General features: G+C 36.5%; 1 protein-coding gene across 1 annotated transcript in view; it reads right to left on the bottom strand.

Moving 5' to 3' along the window:
* plpp4 (phospholipid phosphatase 4) overlaps positions 1-25,434 on the bottom strand; it is a 43,673-nt gene that overhangs the window by 3,196 nt on the left and 15,043 nt on the right. The window contains exons 2-6 of the mRNA XM_088916629.1: positions 20,565-20,673; positions 16,892-16,982; positions 14,880-14,943; positions 14,038-14,162; positions 2,345-2,515 (exon numbers count right to left, since the gene is read on the bottom strand). Of these exons, the coding sequence (XP_088772755.1) occupies positions 2,345-2,515; positions 14,038-14,162; positions 14,880-14,943; positions 16,892-16,982; positions 20,565-20,673 (560 nt within the window). The remainder of the gene's footprint in view (positions 1-2,344; positions 2,516-14,037; positions 14,163-14,879; positions 14,944-16,891; positions 16,983-20,564; positions 20,674-25,434) is intronic.

The raw sequence follows: 25,434 nt of genomic DNA, 5'->3' as shown, positions 1-25,434 counted from the left end.
AGCTCTTTGCTGAAGTGAATCCTTAATTTAACCAATATATTGCTCAGTTGGAATCTTTACAAGCTGTTTTTTTTCTACTCAATGAGTGGAGTTACTTATGAAACACACTAGAAGACAAACTCCAACTTGATTAGGAACTGGAAAAAAATAAAGCTTATTATTAGGTCTATAAAGGATTCAATGATTAAACAGGGAGCTTAGGTGGAACAGAAACCAGGTGGGCGAGTCCCTGGGACCAGAACTGGGAAACCCTGATGTATCAGACAAGCCTACAGGAAGGGAGTGGTTGTGCAGATACCAACTACAATTTTAGCTAATGCAGCTGAAGGGAGGCAGTTCTGAGACTCATTAATTTGTTAATAAGTTCTGACACCAATTACAAACCTCATGAAAACTACTGGGCAATCAGATTTTGATCATATCCAGTGATTGATGGTTGTATTCATACTAAGCTTTCTTCAGCACTTCCATATCTGCATGCTCATCTCAAATTTCCAAGGGTAACTCACCCCTGGAGTAAACACACATCTTAGTACAACCCTGTCTCTTTCCAAACTCTTCCCCTGTAAATCAATTGACTTTAAATGCCTGCAGGATAATTGCAACTGCATTAATAAGCAGTCTCCAAGTTTGAAGTTATAAAAGGTGACATGACTTTCTTCTTTTCTTTATCTTTTTCTTATGTCTTCAACTTTTTCATACATTTTTTAAAGTCATTTTTTGTGAGAGCTTGAGGAAAGAACATACTTGCTTTTCCTAAAAAAAAAAGGGAATCATAGCACATGACCTTGATATGAAAATCCATCCAGAGGTCAAGCAAACACTGGCAAAAAAATGTCTCCATTCACCCTACAGTCTGTACTGCAAGTATGTTTACAGACTTGTACACAATATTTGTTGCTTATTTTTTATTGAGAATGTATTCAAATGACTGTGTAATTACTGTCTATGGATAAAGTCTGCGCTAGAGATCACAAGGTCACACTTCACTACGCCATTAGGCTCTTTCAGCAACAGCCAAGTGTATTTCATCTGAAGTGATGAGTGCATATTTCCATTTATGCATTATTTTAAAATCTCCCATATTTAAAAAAGGAAAATAGCCAAAGTGTATCATTTAAGGTTCCTGAGTTAATAAGTAAAGGTATTTGTTATTATGCTGTTAGACGTGTAGGAACTCTTTAAAAACATCAAAATCAGAGGTACAATTGTTACCAGATAAACCCTTACAGTATGTTGCACAACACTAGTCACTGTATATAAGAAAGGGGTACTTTCACAAATACTGTACATAATATTATCATATTTATATTTTTAAATACTATTAAATACTAGGCCTACAAAAATACATACATTTTATTTTTATCAAGCCACAGTTTTCCATTCCATTGCGTCCTTTGTCCTTTGTTTCTTCTAACCTGTCAATTTGTCATTTGGGAAATGTTATAGAGTTCTATGTTCTATTCTACAGATATTTTAAATTCTGTGTTCTAAACAATGTTCTCTGATAATTCTGCTGACATCTGAACACAATATCGCACTGTGCTAAGGCCTCATGTTTGTGTCTGCATCAACTTTCAATTTTGCAATTTGATTAAACAAATCCACTGACATAAAAGCAAATAAAGAGAGATGATGCACAACAAGCAATAATTGCATTGCTTCTTGAAGCCTAGAAAAAAGATATCTTGTATTTGTTCTGAGTGAGAAATCAAATGCTCTGCTCATCAGGTTTTAGTGAGAATCTGTCCCACAACGAAAAACGAATGTTTCAAATATTTACAGTTTATACCAACTAACTGTGCAAATGTATTTCTTGATGATCTTTGCTCCAGGACCTTCAAATATCTGCTTACAAGGTGTTAGCTTAAATGGACAGTAAAAAAGCTGATTAGGCTTTTCAGAGCAGACAAATTCAGCACCAGAAAGTCAAAACCTGACACAATGGTCTCTGTTTTGTAATTGTTTCATGGCTGGGATTGCTTCACGCTGACTGCAGCAAACAATTTAAAAAGGAAAATAAAGGTCTCTACTCTCTCCATCGTAATGCTGATTTTATCCCTCCTGTTCTGGAGCATGGCTTGTAAGCCTATAACTCACAATGTACAGTGGCTCTCGAAAACACCCCTCTTGGAAGTTGTCACATTTTATTGTGTCACAATATGGAATCCTAATGTATTTAATTGGGATTTACTGCCATTGATCAACAGAGAATACTCTATAATGCCAAGGTAAAAGCAATTCTATTATACCAACAGAGTATAAGAAATTCACAATACTGTATATTCTGTATTTACTATATATAGAAAAGGAGAATGGGGAAAAAAATGTAATGAATAAAGACCTTGCCAGTGGTGTTTGTAGTCACAGGTGCGGGACAGGGCGATCATCATGGCACTATACAGGGGCAGGATGGCAGCACAGAGCCTCCAGCTTCGGCCACGCCCACAGTCAGTGAAGCACTGCAGTTTCCCCACCAGGTAGAAGGAAGTGAAGCCCAGGCCAGAGAATGCAACTGGAAACAGAGGGAGTTCTTAGAGCAGGGCGGTACAGCACCAGAGACACAGAGAGAATCAGGTTATGTATTGAGATGTTAACAAGTCAGCTGGTAACACTTTAAATTAAGGATTGCAGATCCTATTTGCAAAGCCTTTATCACCTTGAAAATAACACACCTCTTCTCTCAAACTATAAAATGTTACAAATTAGCCAAATGGAGAAGTATATGCTCATAATTTTCCTTTAGATGTTAAAAGTACCATTGGCATATTTAAGGGTAATACAGTATACAGTAGTTCAATGTACAGTACCATTAACCGAATATAAGCCATTATAATGAACTCTAATATTAATGCCTCTGTTTTCCAGTACAGATTAAATTTAATGTTTCTCATTAGAAGTTTAGCATTAATAGGATAATTCTAAGTATTTATAAAGGCTTTTGCAACAAATTAAATAAGGTACAACCGATATCCAGATTCAGTGAGATTCCATATACAATAGAGTTCTACATGTCTCCTCAGACATACAGTATAGAGATCGTTCTGCTGAAATAATTAACTCTTTCTCTGGGGATCTGCCAGCCCATGTTTTATTGTTGTCTGCATTCCTCACATTAACTTCATATTCTCCAGGCTGAGACAGAATATTCTTTATGCATAATACAATACAAACACAATTCTTCTTTGTGTCCTGTTAAATATTTCATGTTTTGCCCTGAAAGCCAAAAAAACGTCTGTGCTTTAGGCTTTGCTTTTGAGATTGTCATCAGATGTTTTCCATTTGTAAGGATATGATTAAATGAAGCACTTTTTCCTCCTGTGTTAGAGATTTGTTGTGTTTGGAAAATTGATTTTTAAACTCTTCAGCCATCATCATACCAAGACAGGGAAGCATCAGAAGACCCCTTTTAATTTTTAAAAAGTGAATTTGTCTGTCACAGGCTATCCACTGCCCCAGCGTTAAAGGCAGTCTTTCCTTAGAGCAGCCAGGAAAGTCCCCTTCATGGAGCCTCAGCATAGCCTCTTAAACCCAGTTAAGAAGCCAGAGCAACGTCTCTGGTAATCTGCAGTCTAATAATCATTTGATCTACATTAAATATGAAAGAAGACATTTCTGTATACATGCTCCCATTTTATGTATGCAAATACATTCACGTATGTATATCAACAATCATGCTTAATGTACCTAGCCACATAATTAACATTTCACTGTTTATTATCACTTCTTAAGGGGAATCCCAAGTACAGACAACATTGCAATCCATTAGATCTGATGGCAGGTAGTGAATGAACCATATTTGTTTATGTTTTAATCTCATCCGCTACTGAAATGGTATAATTAAGTCATAATGATAATGACAGGTACCTATAATGACCTATAGTGTTATTATGTAATAATGAATTTGGTATGAATTCAACAACATAAATTCAATAACCTTCCACATATTACTTTATAATTATATAATTAATTTATTACTTTTGATTTTTATCTAATTTCCCCTCCTTTGCTTCCAACACATGGTTTCATTTGGAAACTAAACATCCCCACCACCCTAGAAACCTTTTATAATACAGTACACAGACACAGAATCTTCCACCTGACCATCCCAGTGAGGTTTCTTCAGCACATTGGATTACATTAATGTTTGGTATTTGAATACAGAAATTCCTGTGCACTGTACTTCATTCTTCATAACATGAGGCTTTGCAAGCATTGTATCATAATGTAGCACTTACTGTACCAGCTGCCATAGGGAACAGTCACAGCCAGAAGCCTGATCCCCTCACAGTGTTAGTTTTTGGCTATAAATGGAAGCAATAATTGCTTAATGTGCATACATAATAAAACATGTGGAGAGCAGTTGTTAGGGCTCTGGACTCCAGACTAGAGGGCTGTATAGTTAAAGTCTGGGTGGGATAATGCTGTTGTACCCCTGAGCAAGATACTGTAGTTCACTCAGATCCATTTAAGCCCTGCTACAGTATATACTGTATACCTGTATATAATGGCTCTATATAAAGGTGATCACTGCAAAACAAGAATTTCTTCTCAATTAACTTACTGGGTAAAATAAAAGAAATAAAAAATAACAAGATTCCGCCAGTCTAACATTGCTTGACAAGACTGAGTAATTTGTTGTAACTAATGAGCAAATCTTTGCAAAAGCAGTCAATATTTCCTCATGTTTTCCACAGGCACCAAACTGCACATCAGGTGTAACACTGTGATTTAATGGAAATGGGTGCTCAGACATGTCAGCTAAGTAGCCATACTGACAATGCTTTTGAAGAATAATATGACTCTTTAGAGGACTAAAACTTTATTCAAAGATAGCTGTAGCACCGTGAATCACTGCACCAAGCTGCATTTTAATTGTAAATTAAATCCCGATGACAAAACTGTTAGTGGCAGCAACAAGACAAGGTCATTTGTTTACTGAGACTGTGGAGTCACACAGATTAACTGACAATTTGTAATGAGCAATACCACAGACATGCTGAGATCAGGCAGAGTCAGCTTCAGGGGAGCTCAGATCAGGAAGATATGAAAAATTTTTGAGCATACCTAATTTTTAAGGCATGGAAAGAGAAATGAATAAAGTTTTAAGGTTTTGCTACTTCTCAAAGCATGTTCCACTTGATTGATCACGCATATAATGCAGGAGATTGCAAGGACAGACCGGAACTGATAAGATATTCTAGATCCAGATCGGCAATTTCTCATCTTTCAACCTGCCTTCAAGACAGATAGCTTGACAGGATAAGGCCCCAGCAGCCCCTATAGCTGCTTTCATAAACAAATTGTCTTTCAAGCAAATTCATAGGTTGCGGCCCAGTGTCCAGATACAGTATACAGCATCTCCAAAATCAAATATTTTTGTTTTCTTAGGAAATGATAAAATACCAGGTACAGTAGGTTTATGGTATGTAGCTATTAGATATGAATGTCATTCAGACATTCAGAACTGAAAATGTAAAATGTACAAGAAGAACTGTTGTGTAATGCTAGGTATTAAGTCAAATGTTTTGCAGCTAAATTTCAGACAAGTTTCAGATTCAGATTACCTGTTTTTAAGTGTTATATTTAATACAATTGACTGTTTCTTCTATACCTTGAAACATTTTCTTTGACTTGGTTAATGGAAACAGAAGGTGTATGTGATCTGTTGTCCTGGTAACACCACATCCTTTTGATTTTGTTGTCCTGGCAACACCACATACTTTTGATGTACATTCTCCCACTGCTTACAAAAGTGTCCTCTGTATTCCTACAAGAGATTAATAAATTACCTTATAATCACTGGGCTCACTTATACTGAAACTCTGCCTGTCATTTAACAAGAACTACAGGGAAATTGAACTGATTTAAATAAAGTTCAGTGCTAGTTTCTTAATCCATTAAGCGGAGACTTAATTCCGTAATATAGTACTTTCCTCTTAAATCCTTCAGACTCACTGAAACACTTACATGAGACCGAAAACGGCAAAAACCTCAGTTTTGTCAAGAACAGTGTTTTTAAAAAAGAAAGCATCATGATTATGGCTCATCATGCATATTTATAACATGTTGAAATAATTGTTCCCAAGTATAAATAGTCAAATAAATTAGATTCCAAGTCATTAAAGGGAGTTGATGCTAATCTGATTTTGAGATGCTTTCAAGGTTCTATTAAAAGTTTCAAAGGGGGTATAGTTTTCTGTCAAGTTAGCTGAATTCTTATTGCTACAGATTTTATAGTAGGCTTACAAAGTACGGGTTAAGGCACAATACGAAAAAGAAAAGCTGACATTTGTGCAATGAAAGAATATGAAAAACAGAACATTGCTTTTAAATTTATGTAGCCTCCTCACCATGGTGAGCAAAATGTTTAAAGGTAAGGTATTTGCAGCTATGGATATTTGTATAAATAAATAAATATCCATAGCTGCAGTTTAGGAAATAGTTTTATGAATTTGTTTATTCATAGTAGCATAGCGGGTGTCAAGCAGACAAAAAGATAAATTCTTCCCGACATTTGTACAAGTACTCTTGAGCTGCTATTAACAATCACAGTGCTATATAAAAAGACAGATTGTTTTTTTAATACTCATACAAAACACACAGCAAAGAGGAAATGAGGTGTGCTTGAGCCATTACTGTATTTTGCGTTCTGTATGCAAAACCTTGTAAATTGTCTTGCACAAATCTTGCTGTATCCACCACAGCTGGTCTCTCATCATAACCATAACACAAAATGTATCAGAAGCAGAAAGGATGACTGTTATTGACTGCCTGTAATAAATATCTTTCTGTTAGGTGCAAACACTGTCTGTAATTAAAATGTCATGCCTGTGCTATAACAGTTGTCACAGCAAATAAACCTCACGAAGATTAATAGCAGCCTCTGTCCTAGGAATGTGGATTGTTAACGTTAGTCAGCACTTGTTGTATATACAGTAAACATTACAATGAATACTGAAATTGGGTCTTTTCACACAAAAGCCTTTTTCGTCAAATTTGCAGTAATGTCAGTCGTCATGCAGACATCATAGTATCTGTTATATTTCTATTTTTTCACACATTATTTTTTCTTAGAAAGATAGATGTTTTTCACCCTTCTTTTCATGGTATGATTCATTTTTATGTTTTCGGCTGTGTAACGAAAGCGTTCTTTCAGGACCCTATGCAGACGACACAATCCGGGGTAGAGTGAGGAAAACACGGGGGAAAAAGCATGCGGGAGTTGGGAATGAAAACAGGGGGCGTGTCCATGGTGCGCTGGTGTTCGGGGGAGGTGTAGCCGAGGCAAACAATCCAGAAGTGAGTCCAAGGGGGAATACGAGACAAGGCAAAAGTCCAAAGCTGGGCTGTCCATCCAAGACAAACGGGATTAAAAACAGGGACCAGCACGGGACCAGCACGGGACCAGGCGCTTCCAGGTCCTGGACTCGCCTGGTACGGAAACCAATGCAGAGCCTGGAACAGAGTAGGCAAGGAAGGGCTGGAGCGTCCTTAAGAGGAGGGGTTTCCGAACGTGACAGGCTGTCAATGGGTTGTTTGTCTTCAGTTCTATAACAGGGGACCATATGCTAGTGCTGTGGAACTTCAGTCCTGTATTTCCTTTTTGTAAAAAAAAGATTAGAAACACACGGGAGTTATTGTTCAACTAAGCAAGTAATTTGTTCAATTAAGAAAATGGTTTAATTATCTAAAGGGCTCAACGATATTTTGATTTGTGTTCCAAATGATCTTTAAATTGGACTACTCAATGTAACAATAATGACCTGGTTAGTTGATTCAGATCATTATATATTGATGATTTGTTGGTTATCTATAAAACATGCCGAACTTATAACTAATGTAATAAGCATATGGTTTTAGAATTTAACATCTCTTCCACCTTGATGAGTTACCTACTCAATATAATCAATATTCATACTACACCAGTGTCAAAATGAATCATAAAAAAAACTCATAGTCTATTCAAGTGGTTTTCAAGATCACTTTTTCTCAAACATGGTCTCAGATTCTTTTTCTACAATCTGTTTTCAATACTTTTTACAACAATCTTGGAATTTATGCATATTTCCTTTGGTCTTTGTAATTCTTAGGTTGGAAAGCTTCACTGGCAGCAGACTGGATATTAAACGAGTTCTCATATCTCAAGAAAACTATGACTCGAGATCAGCCACAGATTTCATTAACTAAAATTCTTTACCGATAAATCTCGAGATGTGCTTTTTCACAGGCCAACCTTTGATAATCAAGGGAGGTGAACCTAGTCCACAGCTGCTTCCTGCAAGCACTTAAAATGCAGCCTGACATCGGGTATGGAAAGAATATTTATTCTGTAAAGCATGGACATCCCAAAGGAGGAATTCAATTAAAATACTGACATTCAGACCACAGCCAAGCATAATGATAAGTAATGTATTAAAGTGGCAACACTTTTTCCTACACTGCACACTGTTCTATACTCCAATAGGTCTATTGTTGCTCAGGAAAAGAGTCTGACCAGTCTCAGAACCTTTTATGAAGCATCAGCTGGTAATCATTGCTGCAATGGCTCTTAAAGCAAAATGTTCAGAAAGGATCAAAGAACCAACAAGCAAAAGCTGCTGTCTTAGGGCTTAGAGGATTATGTAATTGGTTGCTTCTAAGTGGGTAATAGTAAGAGGCCTTCAAAAACAAGCCAGAAATAGATACAAACTCAGTAAGGTTAGTGTTTTGTACAAAAAGTATGTGATTTGTGTCTTTATTATTCAACACAAGATTTCTATATCAGTGTAGGTATGATGTTCTTATTAGACTGACTAGTGTTTTCTCGGCAAATCTTACTGTTTGTACTGTACTGCAATTGTTATAACTAAATAATGCAGCAATGGCTGAAAACCAGAATCACAATTAACATACCACGTATTGCTCATAAAGAGGTTAATCTAATATTCAAAATATATTTTAAAAAAACTTGGAAGACCTTGTACAAGTGTACAAAAGGCTCAGTTTTATATGTGTAAGAAACTGTGTGTTTATGTGTTTCTTGAGCTGACTCCATTTCAGAGCATGCTTTATTGTCTGGCTACAGATAAAACAATAACAATAACAATAGTAAAGACAGATTCATGTTCATCAACAGCTAAAGTGACTGTCAGATATTCGATAGGATTCTTGGGCACAAACAATAGTGATATTTTTATGTTTGTCTTTCAAAGACTCTTGATCACATGATGCAGGTAAGAAGATTTGTCCTTCTAAAATGAGGTTTACACAAAATCTTGGGTTTAACATCCTGACTCAGGATGTACAGTAACTCAGTCTGAACTCTGCCCAGGACACTCCCAGGCACCCCTAGATAATATCTCAAAATACAGACCTCCTACCTACTGTATCACAATAAACTTGCAACGGGCACCCAGAGAACCAGAATTCTTTCAAGCTTTTCCCCTTTCACTCTTTTATAAATCTGAAGCTATTTGTGTTGAACCAGATGATTTGGAATAGTCAGGTGTGTGTTTTTCATGTCTCAGCTCATGGCTGTGAACCCTGAGACTGCACACAGAGATGAATGAGGTAGTGTAGGCTCTCTGACCTATTTCCTTCTTCATGCCACTCAAGTTGGAACACATCATGGGAGCACAACTCTGTACCAGAGGTTTGGCACTGACTGGAGGATAAGCACGTCCCTTATTGACAGCACTACATGCCTGTAGGTACTGATGGAGTAACAGAAAGACAATTGATCCCAGACCTGATGAAAACCACTCTTCTCCATATGAGGAATCCCTTTCACAGTCACCTGTTGACCCCATGCAGACTAAAACCCTTCATGATCGCTCAACCTTCACTTTTACCCACTGAGCTTTGCAGGAGGCATGGTTCCTTAAACCTTTTGCATGCTGTAATGGGATGCCTCCCAGCCTTTGCCACCAGGTCACATTTTGACCTACACTGAACAGCACCAAGTCTATTATTCACACTGCTACCTGCTGTGGAGTAGTGGCAAGAGAGCAATGTCTTTAAAAACAGAAAAGAGGAAAGACTAGTGGGAAGTACTGAAGACTATCAGGTGATCACAATGGGGATGAGTAATGTTTCGAAATTGCAGAACTAAATATTGTATGGTGAAGACTTCACTCATTCTCATGATATAATGTGAAAGCTTTTACAACTGTGGCATGCTACAGATAATGGATGTCCACAAGTGCAACATTCTGCTAATGATCTCCGTATCTGTGCTTGGTAAGGTTCTTTACAAGTCTGAATGACTTTGTTTACTTCTCCTCCAGGCCCATGACATTGCATACAGCTGCATCCTGTCTATAATGAGATGCACCACCATCATGCACAGACATAATGGAGTGTGAAACAATTACACACAGCCCAGTATAACATCACAAAAATGCTACTACTTTTTCCTTACCTAATGACTCAGAACTAAAACTGATTGCAAAAAAAGTTCTGTACAAGAAGAGCATAGCTTTTAATCCTTTTATTTTTGTTTAATTTTTAGTTTCAATCAGGTATCACTTACTGAAATAGCTTAAAAGTGTACCTAAGGGTGAGATTAATCACATTAGAACAATGACCCACATTCACACAATAAACTTTCTATCAAGTATAGAAGTCAACTAAGGCAGCACTCTTTCCTGGCTGTGGATACGTTTACATTAATATAGTGGAAGAACAATCTTTTTTATTGTTGGTACTAAACTCAGGAGAAGGGAACAAGTGCTGACATCAAACTAGTATCCAAAGATTTTAGTGCACATCATGAAAAATGAACTATTTTTACGAAAGGACCATATCTATGAAGCATTGGTAAGCATACTCCCTTCCTGATCAATTATAAACAAAAACATTCCCCAGACTGACATGAAGCTTTATTGCTTTATGCTCTGTAGCCTGGATTCACAGCTCAAAGATTCCATTGCTATAAAATGGAAGGAGCTAAAGAAAATAAAACAATTCAATACAGTCAACAAATGCAAAGTTCCTTTTCAAATGAATTTGGAATTTACTAGAAGATAGATATACAGTACATACAGTATACTGTAGAATTATCTGAATATAGCACTGAGGAATATGATTAACAGAATGGATAAATCTCAATTATATTCTTCTTTGATCTTTGGTTTGATAATTATGAGGGAATATATACAGTATATGTGCATACTGTATAAGTCAGAGTATGCATATGTCTTTTAAATATAATTGAAAAGACTGTCATTTCATATACTCCCAAGACAAATAAGTTGATGTTTATTTTGAAAGAAATGCACTCATTTGTCTGACAACAGAAAAGTTTAATTAAGATATTTCTTCCATTCCCTGTCTGAGTTTCCAGAAACAAAAGATTAGTTAGAAGCTCTGGCCTTGGATCTAGGCAATCAATAGACAGACAACAGAGAAAAGGAAGCTGACACTCACACAATATACAACATAAACAAATTGTCACTGCTTTTAAACTTCACAACAGCTGCCAAACCATCTGCAAAGATTACATGTTATTATCTTTTATTTTCAAATGGGCTCTTGTAGACATTTGGCATTAAAGAGAAGGCGGATACCTTATTTAAAAGCTGTTTATATTACGTAAATACATTTAAATATCAAGAGACAATGAAAACAACAAATGAAAACAACAAAATTATCTTCTCAAAAGTTCCATGGCACTGGTACTAGAGGGCTGCAGAGTTTTTTGGGTTTGCACAATGAATACAAAAGAATCAAGCTCACTGGGCACACACATAATGATATTTGCATTTGAAATTTTATATACTGAGCAAATACATTTGTTTGAGAGTATTTTTTTCTTAGGATATCAAAATATTGAATTCAGGTCACGTGATTTTGTCAAAATGCCAGGTGCAAGGTGTTTCATTTTCAGAGCTGAGTTAAAATGGCCAAAATTGTTTGATTATGAATCTGTATAAACAGCTTTTTAGAAAGAAATAATTTTATTTAATGCAAAACAGCAAAGATAAGACCGTGCCTTGCATGAGTAATGAAGATCACTGGGTTAATATCAGCATGTATATTTGAGAAGTTGCCTAGGGAATGAGATGTTCTGATTCAATTTTGAGCAGATGCATCCAGAGAAACCTGGCTCTTTGAGGGACAGGGCACATCTTGGGTCATTGAAGACATAAGGTCATCACATTAGCCTAGGATCATCACATCCATCTGATCGCTTTGTCTAATTGTTTTCAGACTGCAGTGGCTACCACATGAGACTTTCCAGAAACACAGGAAAACCTCACATGAACCTGTCCAGAGGCTGATCAGGTCTAAGTGTCCATGCTTCTAGGACTGTTTGAAATGTCAGGGAGGTCATACCTGATACAAACCCTATTTGCACTCAATCCAAAAATACAAGGCATTGCCTTCCATTTAACAATTTAAGTGTTCCATTTGTCCAAAGGCCATGACCTGACCCTATCAATCTAAGGTCTTTGTAGTCCACTGTATAAAAAAACAAACCTCCAGACCAACCCAGTCATGGAAAAAAAAGCAAGCTGCTTCTCTGCAAATTTCTGCAGATCAGTATTTTATCACTTTGGTGCACCAAATCACATTTCTTCATCTGCTGGTGAAATGAAATACATATATTAACCAGAAACAGTGAAATAATGAGAAAAGTGTACACTAAATAATAAATATTTTTCAAAAGAAAAGCTTTCCCTGGCTAGTTCTGATTTTGATACTTGATACTCTACTTGAATTGAGTATCTATACATTCTAAAAGTTCTTGGCAGGTTATAGGCACCAGCTATATCTGGATTTGAAAGAATATGAATTCTGTCTTGCATTTATGAAAAGGTGTGGCTTGAAAACTCAGTGCCAAGAGTCTATTTCATAAAATGTGTTTATTTGCTGGTCTGCTTGGTAAGTAAAAGGACACCACAGGCAGTGGTTTCCTTTATGAAAATGTCATGATGCAAATGCTGTTCTCATTGCTTTTTTGTCTCATACAGTGGACTGCACTGTATTCAGTTTGGAGAATATTCACAAGGATTTGGACTCAGATCATGGGGTGTGCACTCCCTACTGGCCCTACTAAGATCACTTCCAGCAGCAACCTTGAGTTTTTCCCAAGAGGTCTCTCATCCAAGTATTGACCAGGCTCACACTTGCTCAGCTTCAGTGGGTTGCCAGTTGTGAGGTGCAGGGTGATATGGCTGCTGGCTGCACCACACATGTTTAACTTCAGTATTTCATTCAGATTCTAATTAATGTGTTGAAATCATGAAACCTATAGTTACAGAGTATTGAAAATTAATTTGGAGTAACTCAGAGCCAAAAAAATGAGAATGGGTGATGTGCATGTATTACAATGGGTAAAGATCAGAAACAGAGAACTGGGAGTTAAATTGTGTCACTGGTAAAAAATAGCCAAGTGTGAGAAAGATGTGCAAAAGGATGCTCAGGAGGTGAGATATATATGTGTGGGAAATCAGAAATGGGTAAGATTAATGTTCTACCACCTTCTGAACATCTGTTTAAAAAGTCCAGTACTATATATATAGTGGTAAATCATAAAAGATATTGTTAGATTAGATTTTTGTATATCAGAGCATAGAGCTTTACTTCAGCAATATGCAATCTTTGGTTCCTGTGTATTTACACACTGTGTTTGACTCAGTGGTTGCGGATTTTTCTCGAAACCTCACCCCATATCAGGGAAATAGATGAGAATTCTATTTCTAGATTCATTTCTAGTTTTATAACTTGTATGATTCAACACCAGGAGGTGCATATTTCCAAAAGTTTATTTTATTCTGCTGACATTTGCATTGAAAAGTGTGTGGAATCAAAATGTGAAACTGCTGTGAGGTGAGACTTATACGTGCTTCCCTGTGTGTGGCAAACTTCGTAGACCAGTCCTAAAAGTAGGCTGGTGTAGACTACGACAGCACTATGCACTTTCATTTCCTGCAGTTTTTCTGATGTTCTAAGTATGTGTCTCTAGCTCCAATTCAATAGTGGAATTTCCCTATGTGTTTTAATTTTATTAAAGCATTGCTTTGGTGCTGAGGCATGCTGGGAAGGACTTACAGGAGGAGTGGCTGCTGGGAAAGCTCTTACGTCCCTCAGATACCATATCTGGCTCCCCAGTGCACAGCATCTTGGCATTGACTTGTCCATCTGGGAAGCAGCGGTGAAAATAGTCTGGACGAGGTCTAAATGGGAGCAACAGAGAAATTCATAGTTGAAGCTCAGCAATGGGATCCATGTAAATTTCTAGCTCAGATTAAATTTTTTTTTTACGGTATTGTTCTCTGAGAACATTTAAATTTGTGCTGATCTGTCCACAAGTGGACACATTTCTACATCCCTGGTTCATTGTCTGTAATTATTTATTATTTCTAGCAAGACAATGGACATACATGACTGAAGTCACATTCCAGCATTCTGCTGGCAGATGTTTAAATTTAAAAGGAATTGATTCTTTTTGCCATTGTGTTTCACCACTGCAGGGAAAGTTGAGATTGTTCTGAGCAGTTTTTAGTGTGAATATTATATATTTAAAAGTTGCAGAATCAACACTTCTGTTTTAAATGCAAAGCTAGTGGTGCTTTTGTTTTTGCATGATAGAATTCCTTATTTTAAAGATATTTAAATGTATAAACAAAGACTTTACAATAGCAGTTTTAAACATCCTGCTCTGCACATTCTTTTCTTTTGCATATTATTGGCATATTATTCATTTTTTTCAATCTTGATCACTCCAGTTGAAATCATGAATCATAATTGTGTATCATTTTCAACAAAAATAACTACTACTGCTACTACTAATAATAATAATAATAACAAAACACATTTGAATGATCGGACTTCAGCAAGCCTATTTGTTGTCCATGTAATAACATGTTCTAATGAGAATCTGAGCAGCTTACCTTCCCACTATCAATTTAATTGTGTTGGTAAAGACGCCATTCAGGGCAAGAGCCAGGGAAACAGCTGGAAGAAAAGCAACCAGGATTTTTATGAGTTAGATAGGAGAAGTAAAGAGTCCCAGAACATTAGTGAAGAACAGGTTCCATTTTTCAGCAACAGTAAACCAGTGCTTCATCATTGTTTAGAGAGCAGAGAGCACTACAGAATTTCCCTTTGGAATAAATGGTGTCAAAAGGATTCTATTACTTAAGTGTTCAAATTTAAAGCACTCAGTATATTGTACTTATTTTTTACTTATTGCTCTCAATAAATATATAGAATAGAACTAATATTTATACAATTCATTAATCCATAATTGGACCTCAATCTCAATGTAATCCTTGCATTTAGATGAAAATTCAAATTTTAAAATGTTGTAATAGTAGATAATGCTTAGGCATGTTGTTCTGACATACAGTACAGTTAAGTATGTCACAGTTAAGTATACAAAAGTTCATGCATATCCCTCTAGCCACCTTACATAAAAGAAACCACTGATTAAATCTTTTGAATGGAAACAGAAAGATTTGAAGGTTCAAACAGATTCATTGTATGGTAAGCATACATATACATATATGTGTATATATATTGTGTAGTCAAGCAGGAACATAAATCAGGACAAAACAACAACTGAATTGTAGGTTTACTGCTGCAATATGAACACAGTGATCCAGTTGAATTCCTGACCAAAGTGATCTGACATAGCAAAACGTATTTAACAAGAGGAACAGTCTGTGCAGTATAAGCTCCAGGTCTTCTGGGGGCCATAACTAGCCCCAGGTGTTTATTTTCAAGTCTCACTTGTGTAGAAAGAAAGTTCTTTATAAAGCCCTGTTCATTCAGGTCTCTACAATATACTTCATTATGTTTTGCTTGTATTGTTTGCTCTGCAGTGGTTGAGTGCAAATTGAGATATTTACAGAAGCACTATACTCTTTCTTAATGTACAGAAGCGTGATGAATTTCTAACTTGTTCTTTTTCTGTTTATATTTGTAATGTTCATATATAGACTCAAGATCTCATTTATGTCAGTATAATGTAATTAAAAGCATATGTGTAACACTCCTAACCAGGCTGCAAAGTGTTTTAAATACAACAGCACCTTTAATGAAGTGAAGTGCTTTGAGTTATAAATTGTAAAAGACTTTAAGAAACATGCTATGTATAACAATGCAAATACTTTGATTATTAGATTTATTATTCTTGATTATTTGAGTTGAGAATTTGACACTAACTCCTGTGTTTTGTTATCTGATAATATATACCGTATAAGTGAGAATCATGAAGAAGATGCATTCTGCTTTAAAATATATTGACTATTTCCTCTTGAATCCCTCTACAAACATAATAAGACATTTCTGAGCTTAGTGGGGATACTAAGCTAAGTACTAAGTACTTCAGTATGTAATGTTTGTATTAATATTTCTATAAATGATTCAAAATAGGTGATAGAATCCAACCTAGAATTAATTTACAGTATGTTTTCTTTCTTGTGATTTAAAACCAATAGGCAGATGTTTTGTTTTAAATATAGAGTAAATAAATAAAACATGAAGAAAGTGATTCAGAGGATTTTGTTCCAATGTCACTGTTTAACAAGGCCCTGCTGTGAAATTCTATCATTTACCTTGAATTTCAAAGAGTGAGCATCCTTGATTCTTTTACTTTCTTCTAAATGGATTTTGTTCCATTATTTTTTACAGTGGCTTATTTTGTACACTCCTCTCGTGGTATGTATTAAATGCAAAGAATTGTCAAGCCAATTAGGATAAATGAACCATGTTTTCCTCCATAAAGTGTACTTAAAAACAAAAAAGGTTCATTACTTTCTGTTTTCTTCAAAGGCAATAACTTTGTGTACCTGAAATAATATCCACTGAAGCATGGTGTTGGTATCTTAGAAATGACAGAAAACAAAATACTTTAAAAACAACAAAAAATAGATATAATTTAGCGATTCATATACTGTACCTAGGCAAGCTTCTTTGATTTCTGTTTTATCTGTCCGACGGATGATTTTCACCACAAAAATTACTGCCAGGGGAGTAAGAAAGGAAATTGCCTATGTACATAATAGAGACACATTAGAACTGGGAAAAAATAATAATTCAGGCAACACAACAAGTATTAAAGTTGTTAATTGACAATCAGTCACATCATCCTGTCCCAGGGCAGATCAGCAACATTGAACAATAATTACACAAATGTCTCTCTGCCACTGCCAGCCTGGCATCTATAGAATAATGTTGTTTAGACGGTAGGTCACAATGTTTTAGACTTAAACAAGACTTTCAGAAGTTGCTGCAACAATTATTATTTTGCTCCCTGGACAAGCCCTCTATTGAACAGAACCTCACGTTCACTGGCTGATTTCTCTGGTTCATTGACTGATCAGGGACCTGTGTGCATTGATTGCTTTGGGTCTTGAGTTGTTTACTGAACTTTAGCCATGACACTTTGCTTTTGCCAACTCTCACATATTGTTAAATTTCAGATTATTTGTGGTTTTTTAACAGAATTTCTGGATTTCAAATGTAAGTGTACAATATGTTCTACACATTGCCTGTACCTTTAAAAGCATGTCACAAGAAACTATAAACATGTTCATTTGAAACCTGCACTTCCACTGTTTTCATTGCTGATTTAGACCCAGTTAATGTCAAAGCATGCATTGCAGGAGAATGCAACTCATTATTTAACAAAAATAAATTTGTTAAATTACACTTCTGAAGTGCTTATCACTAATCCCCACCCATCTCTCTGGCAGTGCTGGGCCAATTGTGTGCTATTGCTTGGAGAATCCCAGTCAAAGACAAGACCTGTATTTGACCTTGCAACATTTGGAACAGAGTTACTGTCCATTTTAAGGACACTCATTGGTCTTTTAAAATGTTTTCCTGTCCATTCCCTGTAAGTAAAGACATTGTGATTTAGAGATGTGTCCTTCAGAGAGCATCAATTTCATACACCAAGATCAAGATTTCTTTTACAATAACATATATTTAAAAAGCAATGAGATGTCACTGAATTGTCACTGTTTAGCAAAACATATTCATTGCCATATTAATATAGAACGTTTTCAATTCATTCTTTAACATATTTATCTAACTATCAGTGAAGATATATGCACACCAAATACTTCTTTGTTCTGTAAAGAAAGCAGCTGAATGTCTCATTCAGCAGTAGGTGAAAATAAATGCGTAACCATGTACACATACAGTAGTTAGCAAACTGCAGAACTGAAAGGCAAGGATTACTGATAGAAATCATTTATAAACTCTCTGTGGTGTCATGTAAAAATCAGCTCCAGCCTTGTTTACTCATTAGCAGAACTCTACTGTTTTTAATGGGGAAACATAATTGGCTAAAGATAATTCTAAAGGAGCTTCTTGTGGCAAGAAAATCTGACAGCCAAAATGCAGAACACTAATGATGGGTGAGCTTAGTTATTGTGCTGTAGCTTATTATATCTGCCTTTTTGTTTTTATTAGTGCCTAAAACACTTACTGTATATGGACCCTGACAAGAATGAGGCACCGATTGTGTTTTATAACGTAGTTTAAAGGACCTACAGATTATGAACTATAAGCACATTTTGTACTGAACTTGCTAGTCCAACTCGCAGTCCTTATTTGGAGTGTTCCATTGTGCGTGTGGCGATATAAGTCCACAGCCATTAGTTATTATCTGATACGAATAATGGAGCTTCTATGGAAAAAGGAGCCATGGTCAACATTTCAACATTCACATTGTTCTCAGACTAATTGTTTGCTAAAGGAAAGGCTTGGCTTTTCTGGAGAGCTGAAATAGTCCAGAATTCATATAAATAGAAAAACATCATCCATCATCTATACACTCCACATGGTACACACCTTTGTAAAAGATATAGACATTCAGCATTATCTGTTCTTTTCATTCAGCGCTTTTCCTTCTTTATACATAAACACAATTCTGTGGTGACTTTCAACAGACATTTTACTGATTTGGTTTTAAGATAACACTAAATCCATAAATCCTGATAGATCCATATTTTGTAGCCCAAAATTAGTCTTTTCGTTGTGTGGATGTGTACTGTAGGAAGGAAACAAAGATAAGGAACCATTAAAACTTGATTTGATTGGTAAATGTGATGGATTACTACTGTAGGGAAAAGTAGGTAAAAGTAGAAGTACTTCAATAAACAGGTTTTTGAAGATTGTAATTGGTGGTAATTGAAGATTGTTAAATTGCAAGCTTGGTTTCTTCTCTCCTCAGCTAAACTCTATTAATAACAGCCAAAGTTGTTATAATTATAGAAAACACTGGTAGAGGACATGAATAAACTTTTGATGCTCATAACATACATACAATTGCAACCCTTTATTGTAAACAAGATGTTTGGGCTTTTGTACAACAGTGTACAAAAACAATAACTTCTACATATGATACAGATTTTGGGAAAAATATAGTGAAAGTGGATGCTGTGTTTGGAATTTTCTTTCATTGACAGAAAATGGGCAGGACTGGAGAACCTGAGAGTCACATGTTGAGGGTTGTCATTATTAGCTGTACCACTTCTCCAGCTAACACAAAAGTTAGAAAATTTTACCTACAGTACTAACTATGAAATGGGCTAGATGGTGCTAATGGCATGTTTCTATCCGTTCTTGCTTTTGTGATCTTGAACCCTAGTGAGAGAATCGTAGCATGAAAGGGGAGAAATCAGATCAATTTTTATCTAGGAAAAAATACTACTGACAAATACTGTACCAATCCCTTATCAGAAAGTGACTCATTCCTCATGTGGATCAGAGCAACTTGGGGAGTACTGTATATGGGAATCAGTCTCCACACCTGAATCACAGCTGAAGAAGGCTCCAAAACCAAAACATCATGTCTCTTTACTTTTCCTTTCAGCATGGAATAAACCTTTACCTGTTGCTTTTCAGACTATATGGGAAGTTTAGAGCACAAGAGAGGGCTTCATCGTGCACAGGATACCAGTCCATCTCAGAGCACACACACATAGCAAAAAATGATGATACTGATAACATTGCCAGCATGTCTTTGTGGGGTGGGAGGAAATTGGAGAAAATCTTCACAAACCTTGAAAAAAACATTGCAAACTGAACACAGAAGACACTTCAGGTTGGGACCTACTACATAAGAACTGTGAGGCAGCAGTTCAAATTGCCATAGCACCATTTTGCCCTACTAATGAAATTACTTTATGTGCTGTATATTAGTTTCCTCCTGAAATTACACTGTTGGATAGAGCAAGGTTTTACAATATACTTCAGTGCCGGAAATGAATTCTACACTGTGGATCTGCTTTGTCTTATTAGAGAGGTTTTCAGTGGATTTAATGTTACCTTCACACTATAAAGGGATTCTTTCACAGAAGAACTCATATAATGTGAATAAACACATACACATGAGATGCAGTCTCCAAAGTCCTTGTAGGTAATAAATTGCTGAAGAGTGTTTTTATTTCTTACAGTACATATACGGTATATAGGCTTAAAAGTAATTCAGTAGGAGTAATTCAGGCTTAAAAATTAACATAAAAAAACTTAAATTCTTTTCATCCTTATTAGCTGTATCAGTAGCAGTACTAATCTACTGGTTTTGATGATAGTACCAATGATTATGGATTTATACTTACAAACATCACTCTCTTTGGTATGTGGTCAGACTCCACAAGGGGGTTCTTGTACAGCCAGAGCTCTTCAGGTTGGATAACTCTCTCGAAAGGCTCCAGGAACTCGGTGAACCTGAACAAAGATGCAAAATTATCACATGAAAATTAATGATAGTAGGTTATCTGAAAGAATAAAAAAATATCTCCTCTTTAAACTATGAAAGATTACAAAGAGGAATATTTTACGAAATTTGTGAGACCACCTTCAACAAAATTCCCTTCCTCTCTAATTAATCTCTAGCATAGTTTTCCTGACAAAAGATGTTATCATGAGAGAGGTAAAACAGACTGCACCATTTTCATTTTTTTCCCAAGAAATTACTTTACACTGTATACCGTGTATACCTGAATGGATTAGATAGACTAGTCAATATAATTTACAAGAGGAAACATTTCTCTTTTCAGATAGAGCAGTTATTTGCCAAGGTATGAAACACAATGCAAACACTCTTCATAACTATACATTTCCTGGGATTGTTTCCATTAGGTGTCTTTATATTTATATGGATGAGATAATTGTGTTGAAGGTGGATGAGCAATTAGTGAGAACCAGAGCTTCTTCTTCTTCTTCTTCTTTTTCACAGCCTTAGTCCCAGATTGTCCTGGGGTCAGCTGCTTTGGTTGCTCTTCTCCACTTGTCTCTGTCGAGCACATCTTCCTCACTCACTTCACATACCTCCATATCTTTTCTCACACAATCTATCCATCTCTTTCTAGGCCTGCCTCTTCCCCTGTTACCTTCCACCTCAAATTCCATTAGCCTCTTTGTTACTTCCTCAACGTCCCTCCTCATGATATGTCCATACCACCGTAACCTTGCCTCTCGCATCTTCTCAACCACATCCACCACCCTACATCGTCTACGGATTTCTTCATTTCTGATCTTATCCTTCATTGAAATCTGCAGAATCCATCTCAACATCCTCATTTCAGTTCTTCTCATCAAGTTCTCTTCCCTCTTTCCAACTGCCAAACATTCAGCTCCATATAGTAGTACAGGTCTAGCATGAAACAATAAAGCATTTGCTATATTATGAATAAAAGGCAGGCGGCACAGTGGCACAGTGATTTTCATTGCTGCCTTGCTGCGCTGGGGTCTTGGGTTCAATTCTCAACCAGTCTGCTTGGAGTTTGTACTGTATGCTCTCCCCACATTCATGTGTAGACATAGAGGTAGGTTTGTTGGCTTCTGTGGCCCTGGTGTGAGTGTGCCTTGTGATGGACTGGCCTCCTGTCCAGGTTGTGTCCCACCTTGCACTTGAATCGGATGAAGCAGTTAAAGGCAGGGATAGGTCTGTGTGGAATGTTCTGACTAGATGAATAAAGAACATGAGAAATTCCATAATGCACATTCCGATTGATCAATAAATCAGCCAGTTAGTCATCCCCGGTGGCATTGCCTTCTATTTAACCGAAGGGTAGAAGAGATCCTGAGTGTCTGACAGCTCAGGAAAGGCTGTGCTGATTGTTTCAATATATATTTATACACTACAGGAGGTCATTCTTGCCTTCTACCATAAGACTGTACAACGCATCCACCTTGCGTCTGGGCATAGGCAACATTGACAATGACCTGTTTCTGGACTAAACACATCTACACATCTACTGCTACATCTGCTCTCTTTCTTTTCACGTTCACAACTGTTTTTTGTGCAATATATGCCAGGGACCCGTGCAATACATTTATATTTATATCTATTTATATCTATATTACATCTATATTTATATTCATATGTGTTATACGATTTTTCTGCATACTGTTCTGTTCTAGTTTGTTCTTTGTGTGTCCGGACTGTGAGTTACTCTTTTAGTGCACCCCTCACTGTACTGATTGTATTGTATGTATTGTACTATTATTATTATTGTATCATTCGTCACACTGTGGCTGTGTTGTCTGTGTAAAGCTGCTGTTGCACTGCAATTTCCCTCACGGGATCAATAAAGTATCTATCTATTTAAACACTCTTCAGCTCACATTACAAAGACATGGTGTAACTTGTGATCAACCACCGAGTCCAGCAGATATACAGTAGTTTATTAAAATAGCTAATGCAGTGAAAAGAAAACTAAGAAAGGAAATGTCTCTTTTTCTGTGTCAGTACTTCTGGATTTGTATAAGACTAACTTTAGACAGAGAGGGAGAGAGAATTTTGTAAGGATATTCTAAGCTGACAACGTAGCATTTAAGAAAGACAAAAGCAAATACAGTAAATGTAGCTGAATAACTGATATACATGTGGAAGTTGCAAAATACTGCAGAGAGCTCTGTGCATGAAAATATGTCAGAGAGTGATCATAACATGGTTAAGGAATTATTTTAACATTCAGCAAAGCCATTCTTCAGCATTTCTTTATTTGAAGGTCCCTTTATCAGCTAGGATCCAGCAATTAGCATGCCACGGCTTCCTCAACACATCTAGCAGCAATGCCCTTGTTATAATAAATGAACCCTTGTTCTCATTGCTTGTATGGTTTAATTATAAATTTCCTGGCATGCCTTACAGAACACCTACTTTTATGGTACAGTATGTTCAAACCTGTAGCTCAACAGTGATGGAGGTGAAAGTCTTTAGGAGAATACAGCTACCAGTTTGTGAAAGAAAGGCAAGGACATTGTGCTGGGCAAGATTGAATGGCATGGAGCTCCATGACTCCTGCAAGGTCTGTGAATTATTCTGAGAATTCAGTGTAACAAAAACAGTACCACACATCTGTTATCTTTCAAAATTAACAAACACTACCCCTTTCTACCAGTTGCTCCGCTGTGTCTCAAACTAAAATTCTAGAAATGAAGTAGCTTTCATCAGTAATCTGGAGACAATCAACTGCATGAATATATTTATAATACAGCTATTGGGGCATCCCTGCAATCATCGGCTGCTAATACTAAGTGTTGGATGTCAAAGAATTTTAAAGCTTTCAGCTCTCTTTATATATACTCTCCTTAATGTTTTCACTAAAACCTGAAATTAGAAGCTGTTTTTTGATTGCCAGTGACTTTCTTAACAATGTGAGTTAATTAAGACTTTGTTGTGTTTTTTATTCACAATGCTCACATTCATAAATGAGAGTTTTTCATTTAAATGTTATTTTTATCCTATGGTACTCAGGCATCTACCAATAATTTTTCCAGGCATCTCTTGAGCTGCCTGCAAAAGAGTGAAGATGCACTGTTGGTCCTGATGCTGAGACAGGCCTGTTTTATGTTCTCCAGAAATGGTTTCTCTGGGGCATATGTCTTTGTGAACTTTCTCATTGCTGTGCCTGTTCTAGCTAGTTCAGAATTCAGCAGCTCAGAAGAAGACAAAATAAGCCCTGTGAAATCAGAATTTCTAAAAGCATTCAAAGCATGACAGACAACACAGCAGACAGCCTTGTTGCCAAGAGTCTTGTAAGGCTTGTGACTGTCTGCAGCCAAACTCACCTTTAAAGCTGTCTTGTCTGTGTCCCCAATATAAATTAGCACAGCATCAAATAAATCAAAAGCTTGATTCTAAAAAAAAATAGAATATACAGCACTCATGTATTCAGTTGTATTTAAAACTAGCTTTGTAATACAGTACATTTAAAAATATGTATATTATTACCCAATGTATCAAACAGCAATTTGTTCTTAGTGACAAAAGGGGTATGGGTCGCCTTTATAATAATAATAATAATAATAATAATAAACTTTATTTTATATAGTGCCTTTAAAGGTGGCTTCTCAAAGCGCTTTACAGGATGACAACAACAATAAATAAAAAGAATACACAAGATAAAACACAATTACAATATACAGAGGGGACATGGATGGTGGTACTAAGAAAAGCAGAGGGGTGAAGAAAGGAGCCAGTTAAGTAAAGGCTTTTCTGAAGGAGAGGGTTTTGAGTCTGGATTTGAAGGAGTTTAGGAGAAGGAGAAGGTAACTCTCTGATATCCTTGTGGGTTTAGAGTTCCAGAGCTTGGGGGCATAACAGGAGAAGGCCCTGTCACCCATACAATGTAGACGGGCTTGGGGGACAGTAAGGAGAGCAGAATTAGAAGAGCTTTATTTTTATTGTCTTTTACTGTTTGACATTGCTTTGTACTATATTGTTTTATGTTGCACAGTACTCCTACTGTATGTCAGTTATTCTCTCTCATTAAACTTACTTACCATCTGTCTCTCTCTTTTTCCGCACTTCTCTCTGTGTCTCCTAATTTCTGCACTGCTGCAAAAATATGTAGGGCATGCTTAACAGCTTGCTTCTATTTTTCTCAACATCTTACATACCCCTAATCCTAGTACTTAGAAAACCAGGACATAACTGAGCCTTCAGTGTTTCCCGTTACTACGTCTGACATGGTTAGGACTCATGCTACAATTATAAGTACAACTTATACTTATAGTCCATACAACGTACTACAGAATCTTTCAGGTGAGGGGCATGAGGCTATTAGATGTAGTGGCATTGTTTTCATCTTTTGTTTGCAAGTGTTGTTCATTGTGTTTTGCAACATGTAGCATCTCTCTCCCCCATCTCATCACACAAGTCCTCAAAAGCACATTTCTAGAAATTGAATAAAAATTGAAGAGTCTCTATCTTGATTCTTATGATGCTGGGAAATACTCTTCACTCAGCTTTTTACAATAAACTCATTGCTTTTTCAGATACTCTCTATACCTCTGCTGGTCTTTAAGACTTTCCTCTGATGCCAGTTTTACGCAGAGAGATAGAGTGAACAAAGAGCAGCTTCTCCTCAGGGAGGCCTTCCACAGATGAACACCAATAAATCAACTGCAAACACCGGCGCATTTGAAAACTGGCCTCAGTCGTGAACGTGGCTGAAAATACCAAATGAAATATAAGAG

This window comes from Atractosteus spatula, chromosome 5 (assembly GCF_055471065.1).
Source record: "Atractosteus spatula isolate fAtrSpa1 chromosome 5, fAtrSpa1.hap1, whole genome shotgun sequence".
Classification (NCBI taxonomy): Eukaryota; Metazoa; Chordata; class Actinopteri; order Semionotiformes; family Lepisosteidae; genus Atractosteus; species Atractosteus spatula.
The sequence above is the reverse complement of the archived record's forward strand: the minus strand, read 5'-3'. Positions and strand labels throughout refer to the sequence as shown.